Source organism: Malurus melanocephalus, unplaced genomic scaffold (genome assembly GCF_030028575.1).
Source record: "Malurus melanocephalus ecotype Western Australia unplaced genomic scaffold, MMel_1.1 scaffold_37, whole genome shotgun sequence".
In the NCBI taxonomy this organism is placed as follows: Eukaryota; Metazoa; Chordata; class Aves; order Passeriformes; family Maluridae; genus Malurus; species Malurus melanocephalus.
Window position 1 is genome coordinate 1,307,718 of NW_026623269.1, and position 14,748 is coordinate 1,322,465.

Here is a 14,748-nt window from a genome sequence, read left to right on the forward strand (position 1 = left end):
AACCCAAAATTGTGTATCATGTATCTAGATGCACCTAGCTTGTCTGGAAGCATTCCTCAGTTCTAACAAAAAACCTGGCTCRCTCAGAAGTTACTTTTATATCTTGCATAGTTATTGGGGTTTGTGATAATTAYCTTCATCCTCATACATGTAAAACGTTCCAAAGCTGATAGCAGAAGTTTATGCTGTATGGGATCTGACTCAAAGCTAAAATATCTCACTTAGCAAGTTTTCTCATATCAGTGTTGAATTTTGTTTGACTCTAAGAGGAAAAATTCCATTATGAAGTTTTTAAGATTCTTAAGAAAAGCCTTCAAAAATAAACTTATTTCAAATACTGCAAGTGTATGTTAGGATACCCAGTGTACAGAATTAAGTGTCTAATGACTTGGCAAAATCAGTTGCTGAATTTAGAAATCCTTATATTTTTGATCCTTTTCCTTCAAAACGGTTGCTAGGATGATCAAAAAGCAGAAAATGATATGGCAATGAAACGAGCAGCATTGTTGGAGAAGCGTTTGAGAAGAGAAAGAGAGACTTTGCTTCGAAAGCAGCAGCTGGAAGCAGAACTAGAACATAAGAAGGAAGAGACAAGGTAAAACTACATGTCCTGGTCCAAATGATCAGTAATAGTGAACATAAAAACACCTGGTTTAGTTAAAAGTGTAACTTGCATGTCAAAAATTGCATCTTAATATCCAGGATATTTCCTGCTAGAAGCAGATGTGCTGAGGAGCCCAGCTGGCCCTGCAGGACAGCAGGTGGCATCAGCCTGTAGCTCTCTCAGGCTGTGAGCTGTGCTGGCCAGCTCCTGAGGCAGCCTGTGTCCCTCAGGGTTCTTTCTGCACAAATGCACAATGTTCACTCAGTTCCAGCAATGAASCTGATAAACCTGGCTTTGGTTTTAYTAGTAACRATATCTCAAAAAGTTTAAACTGTCTGAAAATTGAAAAAGAACAATTGTCTCTCACTGATGTTTGAGAATTTGGAAGTTCCAAAAATCTGATATCTATGCTGTCYTCACTGTGCTAGCTGAAATCCCTTATTTGGAAAGTTTCTACTGCTGAATTTTTTGGTCATTTTTTAGACGCAAAACAGAAGAAGAACGTCAGAAGAAGGAGGATGAACGAGCACGGCGAGAATTTATTAAGCAGGAATATATGAGAAGGAAACAACTAAAGCTTATGGAAGACATGGATACTGTCATAAAGCCACGTTCCCTTTCAATCAAACAAAAAAAGCCACGTCCAAAGTCTATTCATAGAGATCATATTGAATCACCTAAGACACCAATCAAAGGTCCACCAGGTAACCAGTGTGTATGTGGAAAAAGAGTCTGTTCATGCTAAAACACCAGCTTGGTTTCTGGTCCTAACAAGCACGTGCATTTACGAGTGTCTTATACTAAATTGGGACTGCACGTGACCAAACGGGAAAGCAAACCTTGGCATAGAAATGGAAAGATGAATGTCACTTACCTGCTATGCATGCATGCATATATCAACAGCCAAAAATGTTAGCTCTGAAAACCCAGTGGAGGGAAAAATGTGTGTTGCAAGTTTCACGCACACCCATGWTTTCCTCACTTAATCTCTTCTTGCACCTGTAGAGCTAAGAGTGAATAAAAGCTGGGAGATAAGAGATCAATAAATAAAATGGTGACTCTAAGGTAAGAATACTTWAACTCACACAATACAGACAAAATTAAAATATAAGAGTTACTTTTATGCTTCATGGTTTTTTCCTAGTTTGCTCACTTACCAACTACATATGTAGTTAAGAATGTAGGAACACTAACCATGTGGAGCAACTTAACATTCGCTTAGATACAAAAGAATTTGCAGCAATGACTGGAAGAAGCACTGCCAATTTACAATTAGAAAAAGTAACCAGATTGATCAGTGTTCTTTYTTATTGCAGCCTCCTCTAGACTTGTTCTTCTACTGCATTTTCCCTGTCTGCTTCCCTCCATCTTTCAGTGTAATTTAAAGTATTTCCTTAACACCTTCCAAGAATCCATCCCAAGCTTTAAATTAAGTCTCTTAAGCTCTCATTCAAGAGGACTTATTAACTTTAATTGCATTCTTTGATTTGCATCCCRTTGGTGCTTAGTCTGAGCCCATCCCCTGTGGCTGCCAATGGCTGGGTGTCAGCAAGTGTTTACATGAGGTGCAGCACATATGCATGCAGGTATATCATGGATGGGTGTTAGTCCCATGYAGAAAAGCTCTTACTGACTTTCAGATGCTGGTGTTGGTCTAATGAACAGACTCTCCTACTTGTATAGGTTTATAAGCTTTAACTTTGTTTTTATCCAGGTTCACAGCTTTATCGTGTTTTTTCAGTATCTAGTCTTTCATTGGCATCGCTGAATACAGGGGACAATGAGAGTGTGCAGTCAGGCAAGAGAACACCAAGGTAAACCTAAAATAACTGTTTCGTTTAATTAAATTTGATATTCAGCTATGTAAAACTATATGAGTTTTTAAGAGGTCATGTATGTATTGTGTACTCCAAGAACAGGTATGTTTTCCTCATTTGAGACATTTCCACTGTCAGACATTAGGGAACCAAGCCATGAGCATTTGTTTTGCAAATTTTACCAAGTAAACCAGTTGGGCAGGTATAAATGAGGTCAAAACATAAATGCTGTTCACACAGCCTCTTTAATTCACCTGCTCGTGTCTAAGTCTCTACTTGTGGATATTTTCCTAAACCTGTTTGCTCTGTGCAGCTATACAGCTTCTTTTCTTTTTTTAACATAGAAGTTTCTTTTCTGTTTGTTTTTTTTTTCTTTAGCAGTTGTACAGGCAATTATTGAATTCTCACTGGGACTTCAGAATTGCATTAAAAATTACCTGAAGATAAGAGAAAAAAAATTATACAAAATCTGTATTATCATTCAGACAAAAATTATTATATATGTGAACTATTTGATAATATCCAGACAAATACTATTTTTTAATAGAAAATAAATATGGAAGAAAGGCAAACTAGGAAAAGGGAGTTGATAAGGAGTGCTACATATTATGATATTGCATCTCATTTTCATGGCCACTACACATTTCTCATCAGCTGTGACAAGCCTGCAGCTGGTTTCAGTTGACTTTTCAATTACCTTGATGTCTCGAGAACTGATTTTCCAGTTATTACATAAGAAACTTCCATAAATGATCCAATTAGTGTAATATCTTCTGTCATCTCTTTAAAATTACCAGTTTTAATTGAGAGGCGGATGACTTCCAGCCATTCCAAAAGGCCTGATGTTGCTCATCTACAGAGACTTTACAGGAGATGACCCCTGTGTATGGAGCTGTATTTGTACTATGCTTGTAATGAGCAGTGCTTCTTCCTCAGGCTTAGATTTGATTTAGGGGATTGAGGCTTTTAAAACATTGATAGTAGCAGAGTTGAAAGAATTTCCAGCATTTTTCCAAACCTGTATCATCACCTGGTCCTCACATCACCATTGTCTTCGATGATCCCACTGAGAGAATCTTCATGCAGGTGCTAATCACACAAGGTGCAGGATATATTATAAATTGATTTTCAACTGTTGCTGATTTCATGGAAAATGACCATGCACAACAATGTTTATATGATACCACTTTTTTCCTTTTTCTGTGCCTTTTTCTCACTTTGAAAACTTTCATTCCAAGCTGGAAATTTGACTGGCCTTTGGACTAGTCACAATCAAAAATATTTCGGATGTCTTGTAATAAGAAACTTGACAATCTTGCTTAGACCTTTAAATTCAAAATTATCTACATTTGAGTGCAGCCTGAAGAATTACAGCAGCATAAGTTATTGCTTGTGAAAACAAAAATTCGAAGGGAAACAGTTTTGCTGACTTAAATACAGCAATGTTCTCACTGCCAGTTGTTGCAGTCCTAAGTATAAATGAACTAAATTTTTACTTTGTATTCATCATTCTATCAAGAACTGGTTTGTTCACTACATGAGATAACATTGTTTTGTCAGTACATGTTAAAAGTACATTCTCACTTAGTAATTATATTTCACAACCAAGAACATCATATTAGTTTTCTGTCCCTCAGATGTAGCCCARAAACTGACTAACACATACCTCACCTAAATACCAACTTCTTGCATCACTCAAAACAYGCTAAATATTGTGCATTTAKGTTTATAGTTTATAATTCAAATCATTGTSTCCTACCTTAATACAGTTTGCCTTCTTTTCATATCAGAAGGCTTCCCAGCAGAACATTGTGAATATTTTAATAGATTTTAAAACTAATGTTTAGGTCTGAATCTGTGGAAGGATTTTTATCTCCAAGTCGCTGTGGTAGCCGTAACGGAGAAAAAGATTGGGAAAATGCATCTACAACATCGTCAGTCGCGTCTGCTACAGAGTACACAGGTCAGTGACAACAATATTAAGAAACTTACCTGCCTATTAGTAGTTTTATGCATGAAAAGTTTTCAGTTATCTTGATTTGGCTTCCTAAAACTTGGATGGAGTTTTACCCTTTAAAGTAGAGGGTAATAGTACAAGGTTAACATTTTAAATCCAAAATAAAAGTACTGACTCAGAAGCACTTGTGATAACCAGAATATACTGCAGTCAGTCTCAGGACAGCAAATGGGCTCACACATCACTCTGTACTTCAGTAGAGTCTCTAGCAAGGCACAAAGAGATGAAATTCCAACTCAATTTAGAATAGAGTTACAAAATGCAAAAAACAAATTGCAACACAAAGAATCTGCTTAGCAATGAAGACATAAATATTCTGCACCATTTGTTTCCTAACAGATACTTTGTTGTTTATTAAGAACTTTATAATCTGGCTACTAATTCTTTATTATATTATGAGTCAAATAATAATGGTGTTTTCCTCCATTTTCTAACTATACCACATGTGATATTGCCAAGACTTTGCGTCATGAGGATTATAAAAGCTCCACTTATGCCAACCTAATACCACTTCCTTTGTGAAAAGATTAGCATAAGGTTAGGTATTTTCTAGGCTTTTTCCCCCCAAAGCATAGACAGATTGAGATTTGATCTTAAATTTTATTGACATTTGCTTATACATTATTTTCCATGACTTGGAATTGGTACTCATGTGTTTTTCAAATGGTCTTGATACATGTATTTCAGAAGTTAAAATGAGAGATCTCTCTTCAACCAGATTAATCAAGTCATTTTACAGGCAGGATAAGCTGGCAGGTGTAAGGCCAAATCTTTTATCCCTGGTTTTGGGTAAAACATCCCTGGAATTCCAAAGAAGACAGGCAATAGTTACTCTAAGCACTGCATTTTCCTCATTCTTGTACCTCTCACCCTTGAAATCACAGGTGTAGATAAAGAAAGACTTGGCTTTCTCCTGTACAACTGAAATTTTCGTTAGAAAAATATAAATGTTTTGTTCATAGAAGAGGTCCTCTGAGAGAAAGTATACGAAGGCTGCCAATAATAATGATTTAATAATGAAAGACACATTTGTAAGTAAATTTGGTGACAGCTGAATGACATTTTACTTGTTTGTGATATTAGTGGTCTCTGACTTTATTCTGTATTTTYCTGGATTTGTGTTTTTATGCATGCACAAGTTCCACTCCAGAAGTGCCTCACAGCATTTGAAGTAACTCCTCATTGGCTTATTGATTAATTTAGCTGATTTGTTGTTCCTTTTCCATAGGACCAAAGCTCTTCAAAGAACCCAGTGCAAAATCCAATAAGTATATCATACAGAATGCACTGGCACATTGCTGCCTGGCTGGAAAAGTAAATGAAGGTCAAAAGAAAAAGATACTGGAGGTAAGAGTTTTTAGGGATGACTCAAATTCCGTTTTAGCACCAGATCTTTCAGACRTATCTAGACACATCTGAAGTTTCCTGTTCTCAACTTGCAACTATTAGACCAGCTAGATGAAATGGATGATGAAAAGAATTTTTGTTTGGTTTACAGAAAGACTTTTACAATGTCTGTTCTTGAGGTTCAACTAAACAAGTACAGCTGAAATAGTCTAAATAAATTTGGCTTTGCTTTAGATGGACATCTACAATACCAAAATTCAGATAGGTGAAGTTTAGCAAATTCTAATGATTGAAAGTAGAGTCTCTTAGTGGACAGAGTTTGGTGTAAGTTTCAGCTCTCGTAGAAAACTATTTAACTAAATTAAATATAATTATTTGGAATGTTTTCTAACTACAATGCAAAAATCATATTCTGAATGCTTTTCTTTCTTTCTTTTAAAGGAAATGGAAAAATCTGATGCCAATAATTTCTTAATCTTGTTCCGGGATTCAGGCTGCCAGTTCAGATCTCTGTATACGTACTGCCCTGATACTGAAGAAATCAATAAATTAACGGGAATAGGTCCCAAATCTATCACAAAGAAAATGATAGAGGGGCTGTATAAATACAACTCTGACAGGAAGCAATTTAGCCACATACCTGCCAAAACTTTGTCTGCCAGTGTTGATGCAATTACCATTCACAGCCATTTGTGGCAAACCAAGAGACCAGTAACTCCTAAGAAACTTTTACCCACCAAGGCATAGTAGATGGGAAAAAATTTGCTTGAGACAATTATGATAAACTTGCACTTCATCTTTACTGCCTATAGGAAATAGATTTCTAGTTGCCAACAAGACTCTTAGAACTTAAAACTGGACACCGAGTTCTATTATCATGTCCAACTGGAATGTAAACACAGTGTTTAGGAGTGCAGAAGATTATCTCTTAGGTGAATAATTATGAGTGATTACGGAAATGTTTGACTTGTGTGGAGATTTGTATGTGCTAATACAACATATAGAGTATATTTGCTCTGTATTTTGATTAGATACACTGAAGCACTGAATGTTCCTCTTTAGTGACTCAAACTACATTTTTTACATCTGTTGCCTTATATGTTTGTATTTGTGCTTGTCTTGAAATACTTTTATTTCACTAAAGAAAAACTTCTTAATATTCTCAGTACCATTGAACTTTGCATACTGACCTAYAGTAAAGACTAAATGATAAATTGTATGTCACTGAATAACAGCTGAATGGGTCTGTTCTGCAAGATCCTTACTGTGTGCTGTAACAAAATCAAGATTCATTCCCCTGTGTATTTATAATTCTTTTTCAATTAAATAGAACTGATTTGCTTATAAACTAAACAGTAAAGGAAAAAAACTTTGAACTGCTTGAAGTTTCCTTCAAATGAATTATTTAACAACTCAGGGTAAAGTTAGGTGATGCAATTATTTCTGTTTCAGTAAGTTGCCATCTGAGATGTAATGACTGACCATGTGCATGTTCRTAACACCGTTAAAACACAAAGGAAAAGGATTTGGTAGCTCTCTGAAAGAAACAGTTTCAGCAAGTGTGCATTCATTGCTTTGCACTGTTCCAGCTGCAGAGAGAGCACACGGTCAGGTACTGCTTCTTCAAGGGAGGAACAGAAACTTGTGAAACTCTCAGAACTAGATCCCTGATGTTGCCTAACAGAACACTAAATATTCAGAAGAATCACAGAATTCACTAAGTCACAGATCTTTGAGAAATTGTGTATCTAATTSCCATTGATTTTAAAATCCAGGCCACTTCCTGCCTTCAGATCTGCCAACTCAGACTTGAATCAATTCTCTAGGGAATAGACATCTGATAAGAATTTTCAGCATGTCTTAGTAAATTGTTTTCTTGGCACTATTTAACAGGTGATGTCTTACGATAGAGCAATTTTTAAGTACTATGGCAAAAAAAMCCCTAAATGACATTTCAGTAAATTTATAACATGATCATTTGCAAAACCCAAACTCTAGGCATATTTCAGTATTATTTATAAAGGGCTGCATTTTATTTCAAAACAGTGTTAGATTATTTTATAAATCAGTATCCCATCTCAGTGTTTGTTTCTTATAATTTGCTTTTAACATAGCACTGTTCTGAAAAAAAAAGAAAACACAAACTTGAAGCCTCCCCTAAATCTGTGGCTATTTTGATAACATCGTACACCAGAGAATTTGTTGGGGGGGGAGGGAAATCTCATTCTCAGGAAAAGACTTGAATGATTTGTGATTCTGTTCTGTTTCAGTGTTGTGACAACTCCATTCACATAAGACAGTATTGTGCTATAAGTATGTAGTCCATTCAGTTTCATGGGAGACTAAAATTATGTTCGTTTTTCTCTCATTAAACTGCTTTGAGAGAAACTGCCTCACTACTACCATGTGCTCATTTACTTAGAGAAAAGATGCACAGGAATGAGATGTCATTAAGCAGTTTAGAACAGTACTTTTTTAAATTATTATAAGGCCTTAGGCATCAGTGCATCTGGATTATAAACATTTTCTCAAAAATGCTGTCAGTTTACTGTAATTTATGTTCTTATATTTATGTATATTTGTTAAAACTGTAAAAAAAAGAAAAAAACACTTTAAAATACATGTTTAATATGTATGTGGCTCAAAACTATTTGTGGTTAGCTGATTCCTACTGTTTGCATGTATATCACCAGGATATGTAACTCTTATATTTCAAGTGTATACAAATTGTGTATATAGGATATAAATAATATTAAAAAGGGGGGAAAGAGGGTTTGCACATTCTGCCTGTTAGACAGTTCCTACAGATCCCATTGTAGGAACATCTTGAATAACAATATGAAACTGTGTATAATATACAGTGATTCAAGAAACCAGGAGGTTGGAATTAACTGACACACATATGGTGAATAACTTCAAAAGAAGTTTTATCATGGAAGGCTTTTTATTTCTAAAATCTGTTCTATGATTTAACTGAAGATTTGCAACACCGTGAAGACACACACATCAACCTAATCGAAGTGAGCTTAAGTACATGACAGGAATTGTTTGAGTAATTTTAAATATATCTGAATGTATTATGAAATTTGCATTTGTCAACAGGTTAAAGATTTGTGCAATGTCTAAAAGTAGAATGTGAATAATGCAGTTGAAAATTTCATTGCTCGCAGTATAAGGTTTTACTTAATACAGGAAAAGTAAAGCTAGAGACGCTTTTCCTTTTTAAGCCTGCAAATTTTCTAATTACAGTGGATCTTTGGTTGGGATCATGTTTAAAAAAAAAAGAAGAAAAAGAAAAAAAAAAAGAAAGCTTTCCATAAAGGCCAGTATTTATCACTGACCTTTCCAGAACACACTGGTGCTTTCATCAGGGGTATTATTATTGTTGCTACGACTGAATTGCCAAACTCTTGTCTTAGTTTTTGGAGCAAAATTTCATATTCTAACAGTCATAATAGCTACTGATTTTTTTTTTAATGTTAGTATGACTGTTAGTTTTTATTATTTGGCTGTTTAAAGCCAAATTCAGCTATTTAATTATGATTTATTGGGCACTGTTGAAAAATGTACAGTGTATTGTGTGCTTACTTGTCCACTTCTATGGAGCATAGCTTCCATATTTTTTCAAATGCTGTGCTGTAAAATATTGTCATTGCTACTTATGTGGTACAGTGTAGTTTTTTCCTTTCATTTAAATAAAAGCATGGCACCAAAATAACTTTTTTTTGTTTTCTTGCTTACCTCTAAATATAAACTAAAATTGTAAAATGTTCATATTAATGTTTAAATCTTGTTTCTTCTCATATTTMATCAGTGTGGAAACTGTAGGAAATATGCATCATCCTAATTTTCTTCTTTTGTTTCCCATCTTTGATCATACTTCCATAGATAATCTATCTTTCTGATGTTATCAGAGGAAGGCTRTTGAATAATTAAGCTTTGTATTTCATTCTTGAGGACAAGAAAGACTATTCAGAAATGAATTTCACAATTTGAAGCTATSTGATAAACTTCTGGGCTCTGGTTAGCTTCCATTCTTCCAAAGCCAGAGGAATTTATTGGTCAGGGTAATAGGTTTGCTTCAGATTGAAAGGTTGTAAAGGTGAACTGAAGCCTTATCTTTGTCGAGATACTTACCTTTGTCAACATGAAGCRTGTGTGTGACTTCTAGGGGAAATAACTTGTACTTGCTAGTGATGRTATCTTGAACAGAAATGCTATCAAAAAATGAGGGGTCTCTTCCAGATTTGTAAATTAGCAATGTTTCCRATCCAAATCATGGCTTTTTTTKGAGTTTTGTTTGTCCTKCTGAGTTGCAGAGTAATAGCAAGGRCTGGCTGAAAGTGGCCATGACATCCCTGCACTGTCAACAGACAGACTGAGTTGCTGGGCAACCTTACACAAGCAAAGAATYTCAGAATTGCAGAGCTGTTTGAAAGGTGACTTCAAGAATACAGGCTGATAGCAGGGCTTTTAATTCTGAATTGAAAACTACTGTGGAAGAAAATTCAGAGCTTTCCCTCCTYCCCTGWAAACTGGTTATTTTTCAGCCAGCTCTGTCACTTCCCTGTGCAGCATCACAAACAGGCTGACACAAGCAAGGAATTATGTTGGAACACAAATACCCAGTTTCACCAAGTAAAGCTATTTTTTTCAGTGGTGAGCCCAGCTCAAAATTYCTATCTAAAACCACCCTTTGTACAGATCTGCTTTAGAACAGACTTCATGTTTTTCTGTCCTTTGGCAAATAACACCATCCCTGAGAAACTTCAGCTCATGGCTTTGTTAATTTGACATAATATGATTGTACTGTGTGCCTGAATTTGTACAGAATTTCTGAATCAAAATTTGTACTGCTGTGGGATCCCATGCAGAGAGTTATGCTTGGAATGGAAGGTTTTAGATCGATCACCACACAAATGTGATGCAAAAAATAGCTTTGTTTGTCAARTCCAGCTGTATTGATCACATAGATGTCAGATGTCTTTTTTCCAACAACTTGATAAAAAAAGACACAGGGCTAATCCTTTAACTGTTTTGATATTTACAAATAGTCAATAAGAATTTCTTTGCTGCCCTGTTATTAATTTAATGAGCTGAATATGCAGCTTGAAGAATTGTGGCTATGAAGATGTATCTTCACAGCCACAGCCCTTTACAACTGCTTCTACATTTTCTTGTTAAATAAAGGAAAAACAACAAAAGGAAAAAAATYCACCACTCTTATTCCCGGTATAGATGTCAGGGAAAAAAAGTGTATTTAACATGTACAGCATCCTTGTTCATTTATAAACAATTTATTTTTSAAAGCAATCTGTTCCATTTAGGAAAAAATATGAAATATGTTTGTGTATGCATACRTACAAATGACATTTACCTTCAGACTTACTTAAATAATTAAAAATACATTTTATTTAGATAACCACAGCAAAATGGTAGGGAAGTAACTCCAGCTTATTTCCTTCTAGCAAGACAGAAAAGCAGCTCCAGTGTTTTACAGTCGAAACTACTGCTCMTGTAAGAGGCAAAGAAGCAATATACAACATGCATGTTTCAATACAAGCTCTTTAGGAGATGGAGTTCTTTTAATCAAATTCCTGAATTCAAAAATAATGCTGATGGATGCTAGACAGAACTGCTTCTGATCAGAGGAGTTAATAACCACCAGGATTCAAGGAAGGACAGAAAACAGCACAGTTAAGCATTCACTGAAAAAATGTTATTTAAAACTTTCTTCAGACTCTTATCCAACATTACGAACAWTTTGATGTATAAAATGCTTAGGAGTGAATAAGTATTTCATTATCCATTGACAAATTTGTTTAAGCAAGACACTGAAAGCATTTTTTTCATGTGCGTTTAAGTTTGCAGTTAATGGTATGTGAACTTTATGGAGACATACTAAGTAATATCTATATGTGCTTTTATGTCTCAGTTAATGGAGCTCTGCAGAAAGACTAAAAGCTAATATGGAGCTGTCCATCACAGTAGCTCTGTCCCATCATTTCTTCATCATCCCTGATCTAAATGTCTGCAGTACAAGACCTGGCAAGGCCCCACAAGCCTGCAATTRTTTAAATTACTTGAAGTAAAATTATACTTTAGCTCAGTACTTTTCTTGTTTAAGCTACCTGAAACTGGATGATGCTGGCTATAGATGATGCAAGAATTCTGCTGAATTGTCAACCCAAAGTTCTGGAAATCCTTTCTTGAAATGAATAAAAACTGCTTGAGAATTAAGTTTTAAACCTTTTTTTTCCAGCTTTTCACAAAAAACATGCTAATGTAAAATGTAAAGAGTTGAATGGGTCTATTACAAGTACAGAAAATAGGGCCTGGCCCATTTTTAGGGTGACAACAGAATCACAGRATCAGGTGAGTTGGAAGGGACTTACAAGGATCATTGAGTCCAATTCCGGGTCCTGCACAGGACACCCCAAAAGTCACACCATGTGCCTGTGAGCAGTGTCCAAACACTCCTTGAGCTCTGTCAGGGCTCGGTGCTGGGACTGCTTCCCTGGGGAGCCTGTTCCAGTGCCCAGCCCCCCTCTGGGTGAAGAACCCTTTCCTGACATCCAACCTAAGCCTTCCCTGAGTCAGCTTCAGGCCATTCCCTCGAGTCCTGTCACTGTCACCRCAGAGCAGAGATCAGTGCTGCCCCTCCTCCTCCCTTCAGGAGTAACTGCGTTGAGGTCYCCCCTCAGTCTCCTCCAGGCTGAACAGACCAAGTGACCACGGCTTCCCCTCGAGGCCCTTCACCRTCTGTGCTGCTCTCCTTTGGACACTCTGACAGCTTAATGCCTTTCTTATAATGCAGCACCCAAAATTGCCCCCAGCACTGGAGGTGAGGCTGCCCCAGTGCAGAGCAGAGTGGGACAATCCCATCCCTTGCCAGCTGGCCATGCTGTGCCTGATGCCCCCGGGACAGAGATGTCCCTCCTGACTGCCTGGGCATGCTGGCTCACATCCAGCTGGCCATCGAGCAGGACCCCCRGGTCTCTTTCTACAGTGCTGCTTCCCAGCCTCTCATTCCCCACCTGCAGCATTTGTAAAACAGTCACACAATTACTGTTTTCTTTCCTGAAGTGCTCCAAGCACAGACTGCAGCGCCCTGTTTTGTCACTAGGCAATGCAGATCTCCTCCTCCATTAATCCTGATTTTCAAGCTCTCTAAAACCCACACCCAACAGCTCTGCTGTTTTTGGGAGTTACCTTCTTTGCAGTAATGAGTAGGGAGCTCAAAGCAAGCTTAGACCATCCCAGACACGTTTCTAATGCTTAAGAGCTGCAAACAACCAGAGAACAAGATCTCCCTTTGGCTCTCCCCATAGCATACTACTAAATGTAGCATACCAAAATGTAATAATGGTATGATTGCCCCCTAAAGCAGGGCCACCAACTACTGTTATTCTTCCATACTTCTTTCTTAAAATAAGTTCTTGAAATCTCTTTCTAGAGTATAGGAATTTGCTGTTTACGTGTGAAAGGTCCCACATTGTGAACAGGAAACAGAATAATCATAAATTCATGATTTTCCTTTCAGGTCCATAACTGGGAAGAAGTTTTATCTTTCTTGCCATCCAGAGATACAATCTCACTGATTTGGTATCATGACCTCCACTGAAAACAAAGCTATTGCATAAAAAGTTAGTCAACTACTGTAAAACCATTTTGAAATCAAGACTGAATTTAAAAGCCAATGTGTGTTCATCTAGCATTTTGTAAGTTAAACTAAGTTTGAAATTTACTTATCTATGCTCAGTAAAGTTACACATACAGCTCAGTTTAGACAAATAAAGCCATCTTGGTTTTCTGCACTCCCTCTGATTTATCATTTCTAGTGTATCATATGTAGTGGAATACAGTTTCATTTCTATAATTACATGTTCTCTTCAGCAACACCTCCAAGGGCAACTAAGCAACAAGTGATAGCTTTGGAAGAAAATGGAAACATCCAGTGTTTTAACAGCAAATCAGTCTTCCTGGGAGGTGAAGCGGGGACTTGAACAAAAGGAGCGATCGAGTTCCACATTCCTTGCACATGCCTGGCACAGTCACTGCTGTGCAGACGGGCACACTCCTCACTGGGCAGCCTTTGAAACATTTGATTGTATTCCATTTCAGAAAGAAGAGAGAAAAAAATAACACAATTCTTCTCTGCCCTTCAGCAGATCCTCAGCAAAACAGTTTGCAAGTAGACTTGACCTCGCTGCCATTTTGTGAATGTAACAGAGAATTCAGTTCAGCTTCAGTCAACCCCCTGACAACCTTCCCTGCATCTCTGATGCATGACACACATGCATAATTAAAAAAAAAAATCGTGCATCGGCTTGTTAGAAAATTGCCACCACCTCCGTTTTGGCAGGGCCTGCCAGTGCACTGCAGTGTGCTCACAAGCCCTCYGTCCAAGTGCTGGAGTTGCATTTTAACATGATTTTCTGTATCTCATCACTATAGATAAATACTACATACAAGTATAAGAGCAAGCTTCTCGACTGTTCACCATAATGGTTCTGAGGTGACAAATTTGACAATTACAGAAATGTAACTGAAAGTCAAATTATATACGAATACATCTTCATAAAACACAGGTATCACACATACATACAGAAAATTTCTGTAAAGAATGTGTGATTTGGTCAACAGCCTCAAGAAGCAGATGACAGCACAAGCCCATTAAAAATCGCTGTCCGMCCTGAACCGCGGCAGCAGCTCACGCAGTACTTATAGGTGCTGCCAACGAGCCAAAAGCCTGCGCCGCATGAGGGAAAAGCGGGGCGGTGGCAGAGAGGCAGTGCCGCTCCTGCCCTGTCTGTGCTGTGAGCGCTGGCTACCTCGGGGGCGTYGSAGGGCGAGGTGAGGAGAGCCCGGGGCACACGGCCCGGCCGCCCTTTGTGTGGRGACACCGGGCTCTGGGTGAGTTTCCCAGCGGGGGGAGCACCGGGAGCGGTCGGGACGGGCGG

General features: G+C 37.4%; 1 protein-coding gene across 4 annotated transcripts in view; it reads left to right on the forward strand.

Annotated features, from left to right (window-relative positions):
- CAMSAP2 (calmodulin regulated spectrin associated protein family member 2) overlaps positions 1–9,523 on the forward strand; it is a 79,316-nt gene extending 69,793 nt beyond the window's left edge. For 2 of the 4 annotated variants that reach the window (XM_057364253.1, XM_057364255.1), the window contains 6 exons: positions 459–595; positions 1,088–1,308; positions 2,319–2,418; positions 4,269–4,384; positions 5,667–5,785; positions 6,227–9,523. In XM_057364253.1, coding sequence (XP_057220236.1) covers positions 459–595; positions 1,088–1,308; positions 2,319–2,418; positions 4,269–4,384; positions 5,667–5,785; positions 6,227–6,532 — 999 coding nt within the window. In that variant the 3' untranslated portion in view covers positions 6,533–9,523. The remainder of the gene's footprint in view (positions 1–458; positions 596–1,087; positions 1,309–2,318; positions 2,419–4,268; positions 4,385–5,666; positions 5,786–6,226) is intronic. The other 2 variants (XM_057364254.1, XM_057364256.1) reach the window with 1 other exon arrangement.
- The last annotated feature ends 5,225 nt before the right edge of the window (positions 9,524–14,748 follow it).